The sequence below is a fragment of the Neoarthrinium moseri genome, assembly GCF_022829205.1.
Source record: "Neoarthrinium moseri strain CBS 164.80 chromosome Unknown scaffold10_Wmoseri_CBS_16480, whole genome shotgun sequence".
NCBI classification, from domain to species: Eukaryota; Fungi; Ascomycota; class Sordariomycetes; order Amphisphaeriales; family Apiosporaceae; genus Neoarthrinium; species Neoarthrinium moseri.
The window spans coordinates 205,735-228,115 of NW_026055124.1; the positions used below are offsets into that span (position 1 = coordinate 205,735).

At 54.5% G+C, this 22,381-nt stretch overlaps 8 protein-coding genes across 8 annotated transcripts; 5 read left to right on the forward strand and 3 right to left on the reverse strand.

The window, feature by feature from the left end:
• Positions 1–452: 452 nt before the first annotated feature.
• Positions 453–2,593, forward strand: JN550_003940 (uncharacterized protein; the record flags this gene model as incomplete). Its single annotated transcript, XM_049315399.1, has 4 exons — positions 453–718; positions 1,092–1,209; positions 1,286–1,949; positions 2,004–2,593. 4 exons carry the CDS (start codon positions 453–455, stop codon positions 2,591–2,593), a joined length of 1,638 nt encoding a protein of 545 aa, XP_049173962.1.
• A 780-nt stretch (positions 2,594–3,373) lies between these two features.
• Positions 3,374–4,801, forward strand: JN550_003941 (uncharacterized protein; the record flags this gene model as incomplete). Its single annotated transcript, XM_049315401.1, has 1 exon — positions 3,374–4,801. The coding sequence occupies one exon, from the start codon at positions 3,374–3,376 to the stop codon at positions 4,799–4,801; it is 1,428 nt and encodes a 475-aa protein (XP_049173963.1).
• Positions 4,802–5,184: 383 nt separating this feature from the next.
• JN550_003942 (uncharacterized protein) lies at positions 5,185–5,826 on the forward strand (the record flags this gene model as incomplete). The annotated part of the gene is made up of 2 exons (XM_049315402.1): positions 5,185–5,335; positions 5,414–5,826. The coding sequence occupies 2 exons, from the start codon at positions 5,185–5,187 to the stop codon at positions 5,824–5,826; spliced, it is 564 nt and encodes a 187-aa protein (XP_049173964.1).
• A 301-nt stretch (positions 5,827–6,127) lies between these two features.
• Positions 6,128–7,298, reverse strand: JN550_003943 (uncharacterized protein; the record flags this gene model as incomplete). Its single annotated transcript, XM_049315403.1, has 4 exons — positions 6,128–6,321; positions 6,376–6,479; positions 6,533–6,923; positions 6,977–7,298. 4 exons carry the CDS (start codon positions 7,296–7,298, stop codon positions 6,128–6,130), a joined length of 1,011 nt encoding a protein of 336 aa, XP_049173965.1.
• A 4,545-nt stretch (positions 7,299–11,843) lies between these two features.
• JN550_003944 (uncharacterized protein) lies at positions 11,844–13,308 on the forward strand (the record flags this gene model as incomplete). Its single annotated transcript, XM_049315404.1, has 5 exons — positions 11,844–12,044; positions 12,109–12,221; positions 12,274–12,453; positions 12,513–12,831; positions 12,892–13,308. 5 exons carry the CDS (start codon positions 11,844–11,846, stop codon positions 13,306–13,308), a joined length of 1,230 nt encoding a protein of 409 aa, XP_049173966.1.
• A 256-nt stretch (positions 13,309–13,564) lies between these two features.
• On the reverse strand, positions 13,565–17,317 carry JN550_003945 (uncharacterized protein; the record flags this gene model as incomplete). The annotated part of the gene is made up of 1 exon (XM_049315405.1): positions 13,565–17,317. One exon carries the CDS (start codon positions 17,315–17,317, stop codon positions 13,565–13,567), a length of 3,753 nt encoding a protein of 1,250 aa, XP_049173967.1.
• A 530-nt stretch (positions 17,318–17,847) lies between these two features.
• On the forward strand, positions 17,848–18,303 carry JN550_003946 (uncharacterized protein; the record flags this gene model as incomplete). The annotated part of the gene is made up of 1 exon (XM_049315406.1): positions 17,848–18,303. The coding sequence occupies one exon, from the start codon at positions 17,848–17,850 to the stop codon at positions 18,301–18,303; it is 456 nt and encodes a 151-aa protein (XP_049173968.1).
• Positions 18,304–18,889: 586 nt separating this feature from the next.
• On the reverse strand, positions 18,890–20,086 carry JN550_003947 (uncharacterized protein; the record flags this gene model as incomplete). The annotated part of the gene is made up of 3 exons (XM_049315407.1): positions 18,890–19,799; positions 19,852–19,937; positions 19,997–20,086. The coding sequence occupies 3 exons, from the start codon at positions 20,084–20,086 to the stop codon at positions 18,890–18,892; spliced, it is 1,086 nt and encodes a 361-aa protein (XP_049173969.1).
• Positions 20,087–22,381: the final 2,295 nt, after the last annotated feature.

Consider the following 22,381-nt stretch of genomic DNA (forward strand, 5'->3'; position numbering starts at 1 on the left):
AATTGCATTTTTGTTTGTTCCTATCAGAAATCTTGAGCCCATATGTCTTTCAAAATGTTTCCTGTTGAGCTAGAGACACAATGTGATTGATGGAGAATCCACCCGCCGACTATCCGCCCTAGTTACTCAAGGCCAGCTCCACCTATTCCCACTTACCCGCGGTCAAGGCTTAGCTTGTCCGTTGTTCTCGATAGTAACTCGTCACATGGCTCTATCTGTTTCCTATATAGTTGTCAAGGTATATATTCCTTCCCACGAGACAAGGTATATCCTGCTTATCCGCTTCACTAAGAAATTCCATCTCGCGAAACACTCTGATTCCCAAACTCTGGGGTCGCAGTGGAGGAGAATCGTACTCGATGCTGTACACACGACCAATGTAGCTCAACGAAACCAGTCGCACTATATCAACGCATTTTGTATACCTAACACAGGGTCGAATAGTCACCGGAATGGCAACGTTCCACAACCCGATCCTGCGCGGCTTCAACCCGGACCCCACCGTGTGCGTGGTCCCGGGCGCATCCCTGGCGTTCCCGCGGCCGGGGTCGTCGTCGTCGTCGTCAACATCGACGACGCACTACTTCCTCTCCACCAGCACCTTCGAGTACTTCCCTGGCTGCGCCATCTACCACTCGACCGACCTGCTGAACTGGGACCTCGTCGGCCATGCGCTCACACGCCGGTCCCAGCTCGAGATGCGGACCGTAGAGCCTGGGTAAGTCGTCGTCTGGGTATTCTTGCCCTGCCTGGTAGTTATGAGATGGTGCAAGTTGTTGAAGTGCACTGTTCCCAAAAGCCGGGTCTAGGTTCACCACACAGAAAGGATACGTTGGCTAATTTGTCCTGTTTGTCCTGATCAGTGCCGGAAGCTGGGCCAGCACATTACGTTATAGGGAAGACGAGAAACGGTGGTATCTTGCGACTGGGGTGTATCAGAGGTACCGACCGTCCAGTGATGTGAGTTTGTCTCTCAAGAAGGGTTGAGCCCCGACGTCAATGGGTACAGGGGGCTCTGCTTAGAGATCGTTCGAGGGGACTCCTCGAGCATAGAGGGGCTTGTCGTGTAATCGAGGGCAAATGGTTAACAGCCGGTGTCAACAGGAGCGTATTTTCCCGCGTGGATTCTACGTCTGGACGGACAACATATGGGATTCGAGCTCGTGGTCTGATCCAGTCTATTTTGACAACCCGGGCTTCGACCAAGATGTAAGTCGGCCCCTCGGCTCAATATCTTGGAGGCGGAATATGTATTGACTGTGTTCTTTCTTCTCCCGGCATCAAGCTCTTCTGGGACGACGCCACCTCCAAAGTCTACCTGAGCACCACGACCCGCCTGAAGAACCGGCCGGCCGGCTCCAAGCAGAAGGACTTCGCCATCCACGTTTCGGAGATCGACCTCCCAACGGGTCGCACGCTGACGCCGCCGGTCGTCATCCGCCGGTCGCACCACGGCATCGCCGAGGGCTCGCACATCCTGCGGCGCGGGCCGTACTACTACCTGCTCACGGCCGAGGGCGGCACCGAGGCCGGGCACCAGGAGTGGATCTTCCGCAGCCGGGACGGCGTGCTCGGGCCCTGGGAGGGCCAGGGCAAGCCCCTCTGGTACAACGGGCCGGACGAGGAGGTGCAGCGCACGGGGCACGTGGACATCTTCGCCGACGGGAACGGGGACTGGTGGGGGGTCTTTCTGGGGGTGAGGCCCGTCCGGCGGACGGCGGAGGACGGCGGCGGCTTCTTGGAGCCGCAGATGGGCAGGGAGACGTTCCTGGTCAAGGTAGACTGGGTGGACGACTGGCCCGTCTTTAACGAGGGGATGAATATCACATTGGAGACCAAGGGCAGAGGGGGTCATGTCAAGCAGTCGTTGGCTGAGTTGAAACCCGGGGACGTGAAGTGGAGGGCAGATTTGAGCAGCGGCGAGCTGGACCTGGGGTGGTACCAGAAGAGTAAGTATACCTGCACACCGGTCCCGTCACTTGTTAGCTGATGAGGGTGGTCAGATACGCCGTTGAAGCAGTGCTATTCCCTCACGGAGAAGCCGGGGTTCCTGCGCATATATGGGAACTGCTACGATCTCACGTGGCCGGAGGCGCCAGCAATGCTCCTGCGCAAGCAAACCTCGTACCACGAGACGTTCCACGCAACGATGTACTTTGACCCGACTCAGACCGGCTACGAGGCGGGGATGGTGCTCTGGTGGAGCCAGTTCTCATTCGCAACCATCGGGGTGACGCTCCACGGTGGTTCGGAAGGACAAGGGGCTCCTGTACGGACTCTGGTCTGCCGCCGGCCAAAGGTAGGGGGAGGTGTCCAGGAAAGCTACGGGCCTACGCTAAAGGCCGTAGGTTCGGAGGCCGTCCGGCTCATGATCACGGCGAGAGCTACAGAGTACGCACTGGAGATCTCATCCAACGAGGCCACGGAAAAGGTGGTCATCGGCGCGTCAGAGTTGACAACAATGCCGCCAGTAGGCGGGGCCTTTTGCGGTGTCATGGTTGGCCTCTACTCTTTCGGGAAGGGGGAGCCAGTATTGGACCCAGCCGACTTTTCAGATATATCTATTGTGGAAGAGGGACCAAGATGGGGTTAGTTGAGTAGAGTGGCGCTCTGCAAATGCGTAGTGGATACGATGCCATCCATTTCTTGAGTAGCCTCGAGCCTCCAGAAGGATAATCCAAGATCTGATGAAGGTAGGAAAGTATTGGAAAGGAGACATGCAGGTACAATCTGTTGGTGCAACGAAACGCGTCTGACAAATGGGCCGGCGTCGGTGGTAAAACCTGCGGGCCTATGATAAACCGGGACCACAGCTATAGTCAACTGCCACAGAGCACGGCAGGTATCTGCCTCAGATGCCCGGGTCATTTGGCGTGACGACTGCCATGGTCAATTGCCGGGAGCTGTGTAGTTTCGTCTAGTCTCTAGGCTTCTTCGTCCTTCTGGGCTGGAGACGTTGATCAGCTAAGTCATCAGACTGTGCTAAAACCCCCCAAAACCGAGCCTGTGACCGGGTGGTGCTAACCTCCACATCCCGAGCTGTCTCCCTGGTTCCGCACGGGGGCAGAGCGGCTGCGTATGCGGGGTTGCGACATGCCGGCGGCGGGGAACTGTCGGCGTTGGATTGGCGAGAGACTCGTCTAAAGACGCACATGCAAAGCACCATTCGTCGGTGCAATTTACGTGTACTTTAGCTCTGGGGTGCCTCTCTGGGCGGATCAATCAGGGTCTGTAAGAAGTGGAGGCCGACCAACTAGTCTCACCCGTCTCGCAGTCCTCTCCTGTCAGATTGCTCAAAACCAGCGCGTGCCGCACCGTTGGGCCGTATTGAACACTCTATATACAGCATTCCACTAGTACTCGCGTGCTCACAATGACATCTCAGGTGGTCCCCTTCATCATCAACGGCGCCGAGAGCCGCCCCGAGAAGACGTTTGACGTGGTGTCACCCGGCACCGGGAAAGTCGTCCACCAATGCGGAGTCGCGACCGAGACCGAGGCGCTGGCTGCCGTTGACGCCGCTGCCAAAGCGCTCCCGGCATGGCGCAACACGACGCCTGGCCAGCGTCGGGACATCCTCCTCAAGGCGGCCGAGATCTTTGAGAAGAGGCGGCCGGAGCTGGCCTCGTACATGATCGATTCGGTGGCGGCGGCGCAGGGCTGGGCCGATTTCAACATCAGCGTGACCGCCGACCTCGTCAAAGACGTCGCCGGCCGAATCAGCTCAATAGCGGGCTCAATCCCGACGCTTGCGGACCCCAGCGTCAGCGCCATGGTCGTCAAGGAGCCCTACGGCGTGGTGTTGGCAATCGCGCCCTGGAATGCACCCTATATTCTGGGTACTCGCTCGGTGCTATTCCCCATTGCTGCGGGCAACACGGTCGTCTTCAAGGGATCTGAGCTGTCGCCAAAGGTCTTCTGGGCCATCACCGACATCTTTAAGGAGGCTGGACTGCCTGATGGCGTCTTGAACTTCATTTCCACAGACCCTCCCCATGCGGCAGCGGTCACCGAGACCCTGGTCTCTCACCCGCACATCAAGAAAATCAACTTCACTGGAAGCACCGCTGTTGGCAGGATCATCGGCAAGCTCGCCGGTCAATACCTGAAGCCGGTTGTACAGGAGCTGGGTGGCAAAGCTCCCGCCATCATCTGGCACGACGCCGACCTGAACATTGCCGCGGAGCAGTGTGCCCTGGGATCGTTCATGTTCTCCGGCCAGATCTGCATGAGCACGGAGAGGATCTTGGTTCACAAGAAGATCAGCCAAGACTTCCAGAAGAAGTTTGTGGAGAAGATCGAGGCCATGTTTTCTTCCAAGGGCGATGCACCGGTACTAATCAACGCCAACGCCGCCGACAAGGTTAAGAAGCTGCTCAAGGATGCCGTCAGCAAGGGAGGATCCGTGGTCAACGGCAACATCGATGCCGAGGAAGCCTCCAAGACGAGGCTGCGACCGATCGTGATCGCCGGCGTCACTCCCGAGATGGACCTCTACGCAACCGAGAGCTTTGGCCCCTCGGTCAGCTTGATCGAGATCGAGACGGAGGAGGAGGCGCTCCGCATATCGAACGATACCGAGTATGGCTTGACGTCGGCAGTCTTCACTGAGGACCTGCGGACCGGCCTCAGGTTCGCCAAGGGCATCGAGACGGGCGCGGTGCACATCAACAACATGACAGTCCACGATGAGTCTGCATTGCCTCATGGAGGCTGCAAGGCTAGCGGTTATGGACGATTCAATGCAACAAATGGTATCGAGGAGTGGCTGAGGACAAAGACTATCACATGGCGTTCATAAAGAGTCGGCAGAGTCGAGTCCTTATGGCAACTTCCGGAGTATCCGCTGTGTAGGCACTAAATTGAATGCATGAATCTAAGAGTTGAACCAATCAAGCGATGCAAATAGTACTGTGATTGGTCCTGCGGGTTTCCAACTGTCCATCTGTGTACCCAGAGAGGTATGTACTATGGCAATGGTACGTTGTTCGGGGGGCGGCTATATTCCGCGCGTATCCCTGTTCCCATAATCTAGTGGCCCTAGCTCCTGCATTGCAGGAAGAGAAACGTCATGAAAAGTCGTCAACCGTCTCAATAAACCCCGGCTGTGAGCCTCAACCTCAACCTCAACCTCAACTCTCGGCCTCTCGAATTGACAACGTCCTCGAGACTACGACTAACGACATGGGTTCAAAAGCCTCCAAGCCTGTGCAGTCAGCGAGCCGCAAGTTCCCCACCAGGGCGCCTGGTGCAGTACCTCCCGCCTCGCGGCCAACAGCACGCCCAGCGCAACCGCCGCAGCAAGGTCCCAAAGCCTCGTTTGCCAAAGATGAGGGTGAGTCGATTCCCGTAAGGAGAGCTGGGTAGAGCATGAATCCCGTTCTTCGCAGCTTCTGACACCGCCCGCTTCTAGCTATCCAAGCCGACGGCCAAGACCCCGACCAGGCAACGAACCCGGCATTTTCGCAGCGCTTGAGGCAGATGGGCATCGCGACGCCAAATCCCACCCTCTCCAATTCTTCAATAGCATCCACGGGCCCGCCCGCATCCAGTTCGTCTCCCTTAGGACCGAGCTATCCGTCACCGTCGCGAAACCCGACTCTGACTGCCTTGGAGGCGCGCCAGCGCATCCAAGACGAGGTTCAGCTCCAATATGAGAACCCGGCCGGTGGGCGCGGCTTTGTGGACATCGAAACCTTGAGGAAAGCCTTGGTTCTAAGAAAGCGCGGAATCCCAACCTCTGATATCGAACAGCGTCTGCGTCTGAAGCGCGGCGTTGTAGCCCATCTTGAGTCTGGCGGCGCCGTCACCCCGATGTCATACTGAGAACGCCTCTGGCCCGTGGTCCCGCTGCACATCAGTGATCAGAAGTGGGCATTTTTCGCGGATGCGGACAGTCGATCGCAGGTATTATGTAGAATTATTAGGCTATGCTTAAGAGAGAACAAAAAATCAAGACTCTAGGTATGTGAGCCATTGCCGCCTCCCTACCTGGGTATTTCGCTCTGACAAAGCTGACCAGGACACCGCCCTGAAAAAGACTTTTGGCCGACGTCACCCGTTTCTAGAAGATCTGTACATCGTGCTGCATGTACCCTGACGTTTCCCAAGCCGCTTGTCCACGCAATTACCAAGCAGCGTGACCGCCATCGATCCGAAGATCAGCGCCCGTCATGAACCGGCTAGCGTCACTCAACAAGTAGACCGCTGCGCCTCGATAATCTTCAGGCTTGCTCAGCTTGTTCAGCATGTTGTGGGTGGGCCACTCCGTTCGACGCTCAGGGAACTGCTCAAAGAGTTTCTCGACCATCTCCGTCACGACTAGTACGATGCGGTTAGTCATAGAACGCCGGTGCAGCATATGGGCCCACTTACTGTAACCTGGAGAAATGGTGTTGACTCTGATGCCGTGCTGGCCCCATTCCGAAGCGAGGTTGCGGCCAAGTTGGATCACGGCAGCCTTCGAGGCATTATACACACTGCGATCCCGGGTGAGCCTTTGGGCCTTCTCTGGCTGCGTCTTCAAACTTACGGGCAAATCAAACCGCGGTTTGCGATTGTTCCACTCATGCTAGCAATCAAAACCAAGCTGCCCTCCGTCTTGCGACGCACCATCTGTCGAGCAACGGCTTGCGCCGTCATGAGAACGCCGGTCACGTTGACACCCAACATGCGATCTGCATCCGCAGCAGTGTACTCCAGCGCAGGAGTTTCTTGCTGTATACCGGCCGCGGCGATCAAGCCATCGATATGACCGTGCTGGTTGGCGATCTCCTCCGTGACGTCGTTAATTCTGTCAACTCCAGTCCTCACGTCAATCTGGTGATATACCAGAGTTGTCTCAAGCTCGCCCACAGCGCGCCTTGCTACCGCTTGGTACTTGCTGTCAGGACCAGGCTCGGGTTGCCGGTCAAAAACGTGGACTGTCGCTGTGTCAGTGAGGGTCTTGGGCGGATGGACCCGGCTAGTTACGTACCGGTAGCTCCAGCTTCCAATAGAGCTTCCGCTTGCACTAGACCCAGTCCTTGTGCGCCGCCTGACACAATGATGACCTTGTCCTTGAGGCTGAATTCGGGTAACAGTGCTCTGGGGCTGTTCTTGATCGGCTCACGCTCCTGGTCCTTGGACGTAGCGTGGAATTCTCGCGCGCTCAAGGAGACGGGGAATGCCGTTCTCAATGGCTTAGAGTTTGGTGCCCGCGAACGGCCAATCGACGGTTGTGTAAAAGAGGGCGTGCCTCTGGCTAACCTGGCTATCAAGGGAGCCCGTCGACCTATTCTGGGGACAATTGCTGCCATTGTGGATTTTGACCTTGTCAATAGGGTCTTGGTAGGTGTTGGAGCTGTTTGATTCTGGAGTATTGTGTAGGAGTGGAAGCCGAAGTCCAGGACAGACTTTATAGAATTGGGAAGCTTCGAAGGCTACGACAGGCAGTGAATACTACAGATGTGACAACGCCAGTCCAGATCTACGATGATGTAAAACAGAAAGTCAGCAAGTTGCCGAGACCGAATCAAGCGGATTCACGCCCCAAGGCCATATATAACCCTTGCCCTGACGGATAGCTCAAAGCGAAAGAGGAACGACACGAGACCAAGTGACCAACGAAACTGGGGCCCCTCATCTTAGACCATATTCCTCCAGGCGGAAATAAGCTCCGAGCCTCACTTGGCTGAGGGGGAAGCAGAACTAGTATCCTGGCGTCCAGAGAACTGTCCATAATACAATCGGCCTTGCTACGTCCACCACAGTCACTTTTACCCGCCCTCGTCGACCACGCGTCGCCTCATTCTGCCTCAATTGGCTCCGTGCTCGACGTGAAACCCGTCACGCAGACCGGTGAGGCACCGAGAAGTTGATAAATGACAGAAACGATAGCATGGCATTGTGAGCCGCCTGCGTGCTTCCATTCACCCTGGTCTTGCGTAATACTGTCGTTGAATCACAGACGCACCACCAGCAGTGGCAACCAGCGCCGGGTTACCGAAACAGGCAGTCCCGCGTGTGGAGATTTCGCTCGCCAAGCCCCATCTGCTGTGCATCGTCTGCTTCTGGGCCTGGCGCACGCTTCAAGGTTTTGGGGTTGGGTCCACCGAGCCGCCATTCAGTTGCAGACGTTGGGACGTCTGAGCATTGCCGCCAATTCACCGGTCCGCCAGGGATGGGTGGAGGGAGGGGAGCGGGCACGAGGAAAGTATAGTTATAAGGGACGTCTGTTATCAAGCCTCCGCGTTTCTTCCTGCAGAGTCTGCCGCAGCTCGTCCTGCAAGCCCGCCACGACGTCCACCATACACCTACCCGGGAGCCCAAGAGCACTGCAAAATTGGTGCGGTCGACCCTTTTTACCCCGCTGCGTCTGGTCGGTTCGTAACTAGTGCTGCTCCAGTGACTATTTTCGATAGTTGGGGGTCGGAGTATGGAGTAAGTGATCCCTGACCCCGCGCCCATCCACCACGATGGTGGAGCTTCTCAATGGCCAGACCTGGAGCACGACACTAGGTATGTATTTGTGGTGCGTCCATAGCGCTTAGCTTGGTCAGGGTTAACTTGCTCGACTTTTTGCAGCTTTGCAGATCTGGCATCCGGACGTCGGCAGGCAAGTTTCTCACTGGCGAGGCACGTTTCTCGACGTCCCTATGCAGGCTCGCCCTCACCCTCATCATCCCTCGCGGAGCTGGCATATTCTCATGCAGGCTGCCGTGTCACTTTCGGATTTCAATGGCTACCCTACCGCTGGAGTAGCAAAGTCTATGATGATGTTATACCTAATCTACCCTATACCACTAACCTCTTATAAGTGTGCCACTGCATTGGACACATCCTGCTCCCACCCACCCCTGTATAAATCACTTCCGCGTGTCTTCATTGTCTCTATTTGGATGATATCAACGCCTTGGCACAGACGATAGACAATAGCGCGGGTTGTCACCGTAAATCGTCCCTGCCAGAGAGGACACAGCTCCGACCGCGGCAAGTTGTGTCCATGGTCCCTACTGGAGGACCAGCCTGGAACTCCCGAGGCTCGTTCGATAGTCGTGAGGCCTGGTGGCTGCTCAGCTGCCGTAGTCTCATCTGTTGCAGTCGGGAACTTGTCCTACCCCAGGCGAGTCCGGGGGCCAGCGCCGCTGCAGATCCGCCCGAATGCAACGTTAGCCAGCCCGCTACCCAAGGGCAACCGGAGCGGACGCTGGGCGACTGACTTATCGTACAGATCTAGCTTCGGAAGGATCGGCACTGCTAATTACCCTTTTCCATCGGTCAGTCGATAGAATGTGCCTGCTTTGGGTATTCCGTTTGCAGTGAAGAAGGGCTGCCATCTCATTGGCCTGAGTCCAGCTATAGCACGTCCATGGGCTCATTTGGAACCGCCGGTACTAGGCAAATTCCGTTCTTGGTCGACGAGAGGCACGTTTCTCGAACCGGCCGTTCCAGAGTCTTCTCTGATTGGCGATCTAGAATCTCGGATGCCGGACCCCCTAGGCTGCATATACCAGAGATTGGCCCACGACCGCCCTGATTGGCCACCTGTATAACCAATCTGCAGACTCCTTATCTGCCTGTGGTCCTTACTCACTTTTCGCCCCCGCTTGACATTGCCGAGGATTTTTTTTTATTCTCCTTCAGCCCAATTGATCCAACGGCAAGTCAAATTTGGAGAGAGTGTGTGTAACCCGATCGCCCAACAGGGCAACGACCTCATCGCACCACGAGACCTCGCACAGCAGAGCCTCATCGTCATCCGCAGTGGGTGCGTCGCAAGGACCTACTCCATTAGCTATTGTATCATGCGTGGAGCTTTGTGGTGCTTCAGTATCGGATCACACACGTGGCTCATTTTCTCTGAACTTTGGAAACTGCACGGAATACCTTGTCCAGATGCAGGCAGGCAGGTATGATAAGATACCGTGCTACCATGCGTTGCCCGGGATAAGGCGAACGAGTTCGTCCTGAGTACTGCCGGTGTGCGTTTGTTCAATGCTAACCGGTTATAGCTCTCAAATGTTTGCAACCCAACATGCCAAATACCTTTCCTATTCTTAGTCATATAGATATTGGATATTGTTGCCATTTCCACAAGGACATAGGTCCGGAAGACTTACAGCACTTATGTTATCGTATTATATTTGACACGTGAACTCTTCTTGAAAAAAAAGTGGGCTCAAGGTGTTTGGAGAGCCACCATGCTCTCGAGTCTTGACTGGTATTACTTGCAAGTGATAGCTGCACTACGATCGGGTCCTCGGACTCAAGCCGGACTAGCAGATATCCCGGATGCTATCTGGATAACTCTTGCTCGATAGCAACTATAGACCTGGCAAGGGATTCACTGATGCATCAAATAGTTGGTGTTTTGCCTTTTTGGTTCTGTTTTCAGCCCTCGTGGGAAGTGATCAAATTTACTCGTCTGACCATTATCACCATTATCGAGGCGAATGTATGAGGTACATGGGGTTTCCATTTGAATTCATGACAGGGACACATGTCTCTGGCTACCACGAACCAGACTTCCATAGCAGACTTTGACTAATCGTAATTTTCATTTCCTCGCATTTGCTGTCAAATAGGAGATGCCGTAGCATCGTGATATGCTCCATAACTTTTATGAACTAATGCCTGCGAAAAGCAGGAATATCTACCTGGTATGATATATATGCAACTATTAATATGAACCCTCCCCGAAAAAGAAAAGACGATTTATTGGCGCCTGGGTCTTGAATGCGGCCAGTAAGTTATTCTTCACATGCGAACCCAAGAACTACATGGGCTGCATGGCCATCAGAAGAAGGGTCACAGACCAAGGTCATCAAAGGAGAACTGGTCTTTTTTTCAGCATAGGGGACAAAGCAATGTGAATCTGTAGCCCAGATCTTGGTTCATCGGCCAAGATCTTGACGTGACCCCTGAACCTGACGACCCCCTGGACCCAGCCCCTGCAGATGGGCAAGGTGGGTTAGTAGGTGCCTAGTGCTTGACATTTGAAATACCATTTTCATCTCAAATCGGCATTACAAATTCAGCTGGTGAAATGCAAGATTGTCAGCATCCAATTGGGTTTTCTCAGATCTGGCAAGGTATGGATCACACGAACCAAGAGCGAAACCAGAGTATGTGATGCGGGGACACAAATTTTACACCGCAACTACTACCGTTTGCGATCTATCCACGCGAAACGCAAGCAAAGAAACATATACTTCTATCGCGGGCATGAGAAGGTTCATCCTGCATGACCAGGCAGCTTCACTGTGAGGCCCCAAAACTCGGATGTGATGTAGCAGAACAGAAAAAGCAACCACATGGCCGTCGGCACGGCCCACTGCTTCTGTACCTCTGCAGTCTTGACACGCCGGGTGTCGATCCGGATCATCCGTGTCTCCGAGATGTCGAAGACTCACTCTTTCCGCCACACTAAAACAAAACGTGCCGTGCTGGGAAGTTGGGGGGCTGGCATCTGCTGGCTGGGGTGGATGGTGACGCGGCTGGGACGCCACGTTCAGCTTGAACGGCACGCCCCGAGTTTGATTTTTTGGTGATGGGTCAGAGCCAGGCAAATCAGGGCTGGGCGAGGGTGAACGTTGCTTATTCCTCCAGCTCTTGGGGACCCGGGGGGGATCGACGCGAGGCCACAGGCACGCAAGCAAAAGCAAAGTAGAAGAAGAACAATAGCCCTACCCGGTCCTGCGTCCGCAACTTTCTCTAAATATGTCTCGAGGAGACGCTTTTGAAGAAATGCGGGGAGAACGTGTTCTTGCAGATTGTCGACTTCGTCAGAGATTACCTACATCTGCCTCCCGTTGACGGTCTCAACCATATGCCGCCTGAAAAGATCTAGAAATCGAGAGGCCATGAGAATACCACCGCTTTCAGTGCTGGCTACGTGGCCGCGCCCCAACTACAACCATCCGGAGACGCGAGGCCCAGCGGGAAAAGTGTTGGCCGTGGCGTTGACGACCTTGGTGACACTCATCCTGGCCATCCGCATCTACACGCGCCGGGCCATCTCCAAGAGCTTCGGTCTCGACGACATACTAATCGTCGCTGCCTACGTACGGTACCGCTGCGAGAGGAGGATACTGAATCTTGAACTCAAGTCGCTGACACGCTCTCCAGATACCGGCGTTGACGTTTGCGATATGTGGCATTTTTGCCGAGGTGTCCTTTGGCTGGGATAGGCACATTTGGGACGTCCGATACGAACTGTTGAGTCCGGGCTTGAAAATGAGGTATGCGATCCATATTGCGAGACGCGAGAGACAGTATACTGAACTGCGGTAGCGTTGCATCGTTTTGCCTATTTGACTTGGCCTCAAACCTAACCAAGCTCTCAACGTTGGCCATGCTGTATAGACTCATCCGACCGACGAAGTCGCGGATGAAAATTGTGGTTATAGCCGCATGCGTCCTCGTGACCTGCAGCAGCCTTGTATTTGTGTTCGTTGTCATTTTTCAATGCAGGTGGGTTGGCAGTATACTCCCTACGGATGTATTCGATTCGTTGCTGACCTCAGGTCCAGCCCCGTCTGGGATTATTGGACGCTTTCCACGGGTCCGCAGAACTGTATCGACGAGGCAGCCCATCTCCTCTCGGCAGGCATCATCAACACCGTGACCGACTTCATCGTCGTGCTGCTCCCCATCAAGACCGTCGCCGGCCTTCAGCTGCCGAGGAAGCAGTATATAATCCTCATCGTTTTGTTCTGTGCTGGCTTTGTTGCCTGTGTAGCCGGCGTTGTCCGAACCTACTACACCTGGATGCTGACCATCGACTACGACCGGACGTGGGAAGGATGGACCGTATGGATCAGCAGCCTCATTGAGCTTGATGTTGGCATCGTAAGTAGTTCTTAAGCCCACAACCCCCCTTGGAACCAACAGGCTAAAGTCTGCCGACAGCTATGCGCTTCAGTGCCTTCCATTAAGCAGTTCTTTACACTATATCTTCCCAGTGTCATTGGAACCACGCGTCGCTCCACCAAGCCAGACAAGCAGAGCCATGACCGCAACTCGACAAGGCTGACTGTGACGGTCAACACGACGGTGGAGACGACGTACGAAAACAGGTCCTCGATAGAGCTCATGGAGGGCCCACAGATGACCCTGGCCGAGCTACTCCAGCTTGATGAGCTGGAGAAGCCTGCCACGCCCCCTGAGGCGGCAATACACACGCGCAGCCGACCCGGAAGCCATTTCGAGGCGCCCGGGAACCAGGTCCCCTACCAGCACCTTTTCGAGTCGCCGATTCTGAAGCCGATCGAGCCAGGCACAAGGTCCTATGCCACCTCGATCAGTGCCTCGTCGACCGCGCTATGAGGGTGGTTCTATTTGCAAGTACAACGAACGACATCACGATTATATGAGTTCAGCGAGGCAGGTGATACCCAATTGGTTTAGATGAGCTCACAATGAGCGGCCCATGACTTTCATGTTGTTATTTACTCCTTAGAGGTGTTTGGAGCTTTGAAGACGGTGTCAGCATGATACAAATCCTTTTAATGTTTAGAGCCGATTTTCAAGATAGAAATATATGGAGATGCGAGATGGCTAGATTCGTGCAAATATCGAGCGTCTAAGTCTTACTTGCCTTGCCTCTCTTCTTCCGTCTACCAACCTCCTGAGGACCATCATCGCCGTTGTCATCATCTACGAAATCGTCATCACCATCTTGTACGACATTTGACTGTTTAGTTCTCTGCCTCCTCCCACGCGCTGCAGTACCCTCACCTGCCTCCAATGGGGCTTCCTCGCTCAAATCATCGACGGTGGCCTTTGCACGCAGCTTGTTCACTGCATCGACCATGCGCTTGCTACTCTGCACCCTGTGCCTGGGAGCGAAGGCCTCCTTGGCACCAACGCCAACGCTGCCCTCGAAGTAGCGAGTAATGTTACTCTGCGTGCCCACCGCATCCCGCTGATTCATGTCTCGGATGACGGGCACAAGAACCTCGTCAGTACGCTCTTGGCTCCAGCCGATAGTGGCCATGAGAAAACGCCGCAGACCGTCGACGTCTGGAACTCCCCACTGGAAATGTTCCTGGTCTTGATCGACCTCCGGCTTGATATACGCATCGAAGACGGCCGGGTTCGGGAAACCCAAAGGTAGGAATAGTTTAGTGGCTTGCGATTTTCGAAACTTCTTCCGGAACGTGGAACCACCGTCCATCTCCTCGGGACGGTTATTAATTTGAACATCCTTCCACCAGTCGCGAAACGCTTCGAGACCTTCCTTGCCAGGGAACTCGGATAGAATCTCAACCGCAGTGACTGGGCCGACCCCCGGGAGACCTTCAGTGTAGTCGGATCCGAGGAGTTGAGCCAGGGAGATCAGCTGTTCACGAGACAATGAGAGCTCCTTCTCGAGATCAGAACCGAGATAGCATTCCACAAACTTGTTGCTGTTGAACATGTTCTTGTATACCCGAGTTCCTCCGAAGAGGAAGGTATCCGAATCATCAGTCACGATTCCATCCACAAGGCCGAGCCGTACAAGTTCTGCACACTGAGCTTCAGCTTCCATTGGAGCTGTGATGTACGGAATTCCAAAGAGTCGCAACAGGGCCTGGCACTCGGTAATCATGATTTGTGTCACCTCATCTGCATCCCTTCGGTCTTTCTTCTGCTGAGTTCGTAGCGCCTTGAGTTCTCGCTCATATGCCTCTTGATTCTCTTTCTCTGATCTGTTATTCAATTGACTAGCGAATCGGGCATGCTCTTCTGCTTCTTCAGCCATTTGTGCTAGAAGTTCTTCGTCCTCTGGGTCGCTGTACTCTTCTTCTTCGAGTGCTTCGTCGCCGTTGATGATAACATCACCATTCTCATCAACAGCAACGGTTGTAGAGATCTCGGGCTCACCATTTGATGCCGAAACATCTTCAAACGTAGTTTCGGGCGATGGGGCCCGGGGAGCAGTCGCACCTTCGGCTTGGGGCTCCGAGGCCTCGACCTCTTCGAATTCCGGCTCAGGAGATCCTGACTGGCCAATTATTGGTGTTCCATCCCGTGGCCCTAAGACTTCAACCTCCTCGAAGTCTGGTTCCGGAGAAGATAACTCGGAACGAGATGGAGACTGCGCAGTGTCGACACTTCGTTGCACTTCGATGGGCTTTTCAGGCACCTCTCCATCATGCTCGTTGACAGGCATTTCACCATCCTGCAATGCCTGTGAGTCCGGCTGCGGAGGGCTGACTCTTGTTTGAGTCGCTGGCGAGAGTCTTGACGGCTTTTGCAGCTTTGGCGGTGGAGCATCCAAGATCTCGACATCGCTGTTGTCGTCGTCAGACGATTCAATCTCGATGAAAGCCTCCTTTTCGCGCCGCTTCTCTTCCTCCATCGCTGCTTCGCGGTCTTCCTCGTTGATCTCTTTCTCGCGGTCTCGCTGTGCCCTCATGGATTCTCGAATGTCGGTTGCTTCTTGCTGCATCCATGGGGGCAAAGGACGTGGTGCCTCGTCATCTACCATTGCTTCTTGATCCTCTTCCCTTTCGAAACCACCTGCCATGTCATCTTCTAGCTCGAATCCTCCAGCCATTTCATCCTCTGGTTCTTTTCTTCCAGACTTTGGTGCCGCCGTCTGTTTCGGCTGGTCTGTCTTTTTAGAGAATATGCTTGACTTCCAATCAAGCTTCTCGAATGGCAATGGACCGCCGAAGGCGTTTGGCATGTTTGGAACCGTGGGGGCTGCCATAGTCCTGACTGGTGCGGCCTTTTTCTTCTTTTTTGCTTTCGAAAGGGCTGCCCTGAGATCCATCTCATCGTCACTTCCGTCTTCACTCCGTTTCCGTTTCTGGACTGCAGCGTTTGCCCTATTATTCACGATATGTGCAATCATGCTGCCGCTTGCTCGTGTCACCGGCTTGGCTTGCTCCACAGCTGTCTGCTTCCACTCCGGCATGGGTACGTCCTCGAAGTCCTCTTCTTCTTCGACATCGTCTCCCCTTGAAGGCTTGCTACTATGCTGGGTTTTCAATGACATGGCGATCGCGCGGTTAAGGTCTTCTTCTTCATCTTCGTTCACGCCATCACGATCTTCGGGGTTGAATAGACTATCGATCGACGCTGATGGACCTTGCACAAACAGGGAGTCATCGTCCTCATCGGCAAGAGTCGCGTCGTCCTGGATGTCCTCCACCCTCGAATCATACACCTGTCGCTGTCGTTCAACGGCCTGCTGGACATGTGATGGTATCTTCGGGAGTCGGTTGATCCCTTCAATGGGAACATCTTCGAATTCCTCTTCCTCGTCCTCCCATTCCTCCTCCTTAGCCTGGTACTGAAAATCCAGAGCATCGACGTCGATCGGCTTGTGCATCTCGCCCACATCTTTCTCTTTGCTGACCACTCCCAGCGCCCATCCGCCCTCAACACCGTCGTTTTTCACTAGGATGTATTCTCGGTCTTTCTCTCCGGCGATACGTGCACCGCCGTTGATAGTGAGGTCAAGTCCTGTCATGCCAGCTTCCTTCATGAGCCGTTGCGTCAACCGGTTTCGCTCCTGGACCCTCTCGATCTGAAACCTGGAAAAGTCCATTCGATTGGGAAACATGTCCTCTAGTTGCTCTTTACTCAGGCCCATCCTGAGTCGACTGCGAACCCTCGCAGCGTTGAGAATATTGTAACGATCTGCCGGCGGCAGGCTCTTGAAGAACTCGCCGTCGAAGTCGATCTTGCTGAAATCGTAGAGGTTAATGTCTTCGCCCCTGTTGAATTGTCTCGCATACTCCTCAAGTTCGTGTATGCTCATGATCCGAGGATCATCAGGCTTTCCCATGCCTTCTATACTCGTGTGCATGTCGGGTAGGTGATATGCATCTTGCTTGAAGAACTTTCTGTTCTTCTGACGTTCCTGCTGGTCCATCCCGAGCTCGTCGACGTAGACGAGGTTTTCGGCGTTGGGAATTTCTTCCACCGGCTCCTCTACGGCAGGTCTCGCCAGTTCCTTCTGCCGCCGCCGCTTTTCGCTCTCTTCTTCGGCGATGCGCTGCATCTGCACAGCGAGCAGCTTGCCGGCAGTGCGCACCGCATCCTCTCTACGCCCCTCCCTTCTGCGCTTCCGGCTCGTGATTGTCTGGCGCTTGAGGGCGGGGGCGCCGCCGTCGAAGACGAAGACGGGCCGGATGCCGAACCATAGGAGCTTGCATATCCGGCGGAAGAAACCCACGACGTGCGAGTTTCGGAGCGCATTGCCCTCCTTGTCGCGCACCGCCTTAAGGAACTGGTAGATCCAGATCGAGGCATCGACGGCGAGACGCTTGCGGTTCAGGGTCGCGAGGTTAGTCGGACGCGCGCAGGGCTGTATGACCGTCCAGAGGCCGTTCACACCCATGGTGCCGGTTGACTAGGTGCTGGCGACGATTCACACTGGCACACAACGGGCGGATGTAGGCGAGTTTCAGTCTCATCGCTGGTGCTGGGAGGATTGCATTCCGTCAGATAGCAAGGGGCTTCAACGCCAGCATCACCGATGTCGACGTCTGGGTCGGGGAATTAGAAAGGATGACCATGGGCGCATGCCAGGCCGTAGAGATTTCCTGTTAACTAGTAACTCCGGCGGTTCTGCCTGGAGAGCTCGAGCTGTATCCAATGACGATGACTCGCACTTTAGCGCGTCGATCGCGACCTACAGGCCTGCAGGGGGTTGCTTTAGTGGGGTAGAGGCCCCTGGGCCCCGATATGTCCGCCAAACCCCCGCTAGATCCGTGGGGCACTGAAATCCATGCCTTGGACGAACGATACGTGCCAGGGACAACAGCCGTAGTTAGTACCACACCCGAGGCAGCCCTGCAGCACGGTGGCTTTCTACTCTGAACAATCTACATGAGCACACAGTCTCACGGTCTCATCGATAACTGCGTTATGGACTCGGCTGCGCTCCCAGAGCCCGAGGCTTCGACCATCCCAGCGCCGTCGCCTGAGAAGGTTGAAGCCGAGGCATATCTGCAGTCACTCATCAACAAGACACTGCGGATATATACGACGGACGCGCGACTCTTCGTCGGCACCTTCAAATGCACTGATCCAGTCCGTAAGCCCGGCTTTCCTCCTGACATTCTTGTCCTACTGACAACCGCCCAGCAAAGCAATATTGTCTTGTCCTTGACCCATGAGTACCGCCAGCCTTCGCAGTCGAAACTAGCCGAGGCCTCCGCCAACATGGACTCAGACACTGTCAGGGCCGAGATGTCATCTAGGTTTCTGGGTCCGGTCGTTGTCCCAGGAAAGTACATTGTCAAGATCGAGGTCGAAGAGTTTGTCAGCCAGATGAAAAGTCGGTCGATACTTGAAAGACGTGACATCTATGCCTCAGCTTAAAACGCCAGGCTTCGCAGGACCTTGCATGGCACCAAAGCAAGCGATTGCCGTACTGGCCCTTGGAGAGCCACTGCAACATCCATACAATGGTGTATGCCCTCAAGACATCCGGTCGTGCAGAGTGCCATAGGCTGGGAAGCGTGGCATGGACTCGCAGGGCTAGCCCCATCACGCTGCGTTCTTCACTTCCTTTGAGCAGTGCAGCTAGCCAACCCCGTACGGGTGGAAGGATGTATCGCAGGAACTTGGACTGTTGATATCAAGCATGGAGGCAACTCCGGCGCTCTTCCATCATGATGGAGGACGTCTCCTGTACAGGCATTCCAAAGGATTTTGCCGGCCTGAGAGGATTGCCAAACTCGGCATGTGGTCATCACTAAACCCCAGACGCCCGTGACTATTCAGCACGACGAATTGGGGACTATGAACTCATCACCCATAGCCTAGTGTTCGCCAATGATAACTCAAGTACATCTTACTCAATTGAAGAAACAACAGATGGTTATTGGTAGACTGGTGATTGCATTCTATATCTAGATCGTTCTGACATCAAGGAGCTATGTAACACCACCCAGGCGACTCGTCTCTAGTGGCTTTCCAGCAGTGTTCTCATGGTGTTAGGCCGCGACGGCGCGAGTTTGACTTTGCGCCTGCTGAGTCTCCGTCGGATCCTGGCCATGATGCTCTGCTTCGGTGGCATCAGGGGCTGGACGCCCCCGCAAAACCCGGCCATGTACGGACCTGCCTCTGTGAATATCACACGCTGGCACCTGGCCTTCCTGTTGTCCCAGCCATCGGTCTGGTTGTCGGTCCCGTGGAAGACGCAGACGATCTCCTTGCCGAGGGAGAGGAAGCTACCGTGGCCGGGGCCCCAGGGACCGTTCTCCTGCTCAGCAGCTTGGAGCAGTGGCTCCTGGGCCTTGGGCCAAGACGAGGCGTCCAAGGGGTCGCCCCCGTTGTAGTGCAGCACGGCGAGCTTGTACTCGTGCGTCCAGCTCCCGGCACACGAGAACACGATGCCCTTCCAGCTACCGTCCCGCGACTCCAGGTATTGGGGCCCCTCGTTGATTCCGTGGAAGCCGTCGCAATCATTGGTGAACTCCCAGGGAAGCTCAGGCGTCGAGATCATGATCGGCCTGCTCTCCGCGATCGTAGGGTCCTCGAGCCTCATTATGAAGAGCTGCTGTGTGAGATCGGAGCCGCTGGTGTCGCCGAGCGGCCAGCCCGAGTAGACGAAATACAACTCCTTGTCCAGCTCGAAGACGGTCCCGTCAATAGCCCACTGATCGGGCATCCCATGAATGCGGCCTAGAAATTCCCATTGTCCCTGCGTAGGATCTTCGCAGGCTGGAGGACCGCCCAGCACGTACATGCGGTGGCTTCTGTTCCCGTGAGCTGGGTTTGCTGCTGCATAGTATATGTACCATCTTCCGCGCAGCGCGTGCAATTCAGGGGCCCACAGGTCCACTGAGTGTTCAGAAGCTGGAGGTGGAGTCCTATGTCTTTTGGTCAACCCCAGTTTGTAGATTCAGGTCATGATAATCATACCAGACAGTCCTCTTCCTTGGCTCTTTCTGGAAATCTACAAGATGCTTCGAAGACCAGATTTCAATCCTGTTCCCCGCTGTGAAGGTCTGTACGTCATGTTAGTATTAGGTTGACGATCTGGCTTGATGGTTGGAAGGATACACACGAGGTGGAAATAACCATTAGCCCGGACCATGAAAGGGTCCGGCGTGCTCTCAGGCGTGACCGTATAGCAAGAGGCGTCGTATGGCTGCATGGCTGAAGGCGTGGAGTGACTGTGATCGACAGAAGCAAGTTCCGAGCTGGTCGAGCTACAGACATCAGATAAGTGTCGAAGCATTTGTTTCTGACTGGCGAATCGCCTGATAATGACGTCGATCGTCCTTATCCGGCGGTCATTGTTTTAGAGTATATCATCTGGTTGAGCTCGTCCCAAGTCACGGTTTCACGACACCGGGATTTAACACATGCAGAGTGTGGGGAAGTGCGACCTTGCTCTGGGCGAGGGTTGAAGCATATTGTTCATTCAGTCCCTCCTATCCAGGTGCGTACGTATGCTGGTGGGTAATGGAAACACAGCTTGGGTTTCGACGGCACAAACCCAGAGCTCATGAGCAGAAAGTCATCCGATGTTCGTCCGAAGGTGACCCCAGCAAGCATACGTAACCAGCTCTTGTGACATCGGTAGATAACACCTTAATCGCTGGCTGACTGCAATATGATGTTTTTTTATTTCCTGCGTGATCGTATCTTGTTATGTAATTTCGAATGACACGGCAATTCAAGTGAGCCTTCGTTATGCCGAAAGAGGTGGTGAACGTCTCCTTGTACATGCTGGATTCGGGGCTGGCAAGAAACTACTGTATAACGATTGTATCACAAGCACCTTGGCGTATTGTCTCGACAGTGCCATGACCTTTCTCGTATTGCAAGCTTCTGCTGTGGATCAGAGTTATTATGACATCTACCTAGGCGAGGCCCATCCTCATATACTCATCCCCTGAGCGCAGAATAAGTTCGTGCCATCTGATACCGGTTCGGGTCGGCTCTTGTGCATACTCGTTGACACTATGCCGTTTGTTGCAAGCCTATAGCAAACGCCTAGCGCCTCTCATAGCTTTGAGTCGAATCTAGGCCATCTGCGCCAGCCATTCAAGAAGCTTCTTGAGTCGGTCTGTATGAGTAGTATGAGGCTCAAGTAAGATGATCATCAATCCCTAGAGGGAGACCACTTCAAAGAGCCCGGTCGTAGTGTCCTTGATGCACTCATTTTCGCATTTCACGTTGTCAAACTCGACCAAGGTCGTCTTGCTGGGTTTGAGACAGCATGTTCTGAATCCGACATAATTCTATCTCTTCCTTAGAAGGTCTCTCTATCAGCTGTCTCGTGGCATCTATGCCCGGAATCGAAGTCTCCTCCAGAACCCTTTGAAGAAATTGGGTCTCCCCGGCACAGTTTGCTCTCATGTCTGCGAAGTGCTTTGTACCCAACTGGCTACTATGCAGTTTGTGGGAAGCCTAGCAAGACAAGAATACAGCCAGCCTTTCTCTGGACGCCGACACATACATTGCAGCTTACACTCTGTAAGTCGGCTCCCATCGGTTTGGCCATGTCATGACGGCAGCAATACGCTTGACACCACCCGATTAAGTTGCGGGAAAAGATCAGCAAAGTATGGGCAAGCTTCAATCGATGCCAGATATTCCCGGGTGACCTTAATGCTTCGGGTGAAGCAGGCCTTGGCCGTGATCCCTGCTACGCCGGATGATGCGAGACATCCGCCTCAGCGATTTTTCTTCAAGAGCTCACGTTTTCCAATGCCGACATTGTTCTTCTGCTTTCTTATTTTTGCGCCGGTTATGGCTTCACTCGTTGGGAGACTGCCAGCAAATCAGATATGGCGCGGTACAGACGACCGCCATCTAGCTTGGCGACTTCCATCGTGCAGGGGTTACTGCATAATTTGTAGGGGTGATCCCAGTGCCCTGGAAGCCCGAATCTGCGGAGCCCTGTCGGCGAGATGCTAGCACGCACGATCTTCACTCGGGCCTGAAAAGCCTCCTTAATAATAAGGTTATTCTGAGTTCTGTCCCAACTGCTTATTCACTGGAACTCGAGATGGGACAACCTTGGAGAGGCAAGAGGAGCCAACAGGCAGACATCAACGTCAGTTGGTTTTTGCCCCGGCCGACTGAGAGTGTGAGACAATAGCAGCACGGCGTTGAGCCAGGAGGATCCGTCCACGGTGGCACTCTGCCCGGGTCAGTCAATTTCAACGACCCTCGTAACTTCCAAGTCCCGACATTGAATGCGACTTGCTCGGATGGATGGACCGCTGCACTGTGACTGCATCCCTCGTTAGTTTCTGACACACCATCTCCGTGTGCCTGTGGGAGTCTCGAGTAGACATCGTGCAGCACCAGTGCTTCGGGCTCATGCAGGACTTGCTCTAGAGGCACTGGATACGAGACTTGTCTCGCGACGATGGCGAAAGCCTTTTCGTATCGTTGTTCCCCAACTTGGCGTCTGGCCACCTCGCCGCCCAATCAC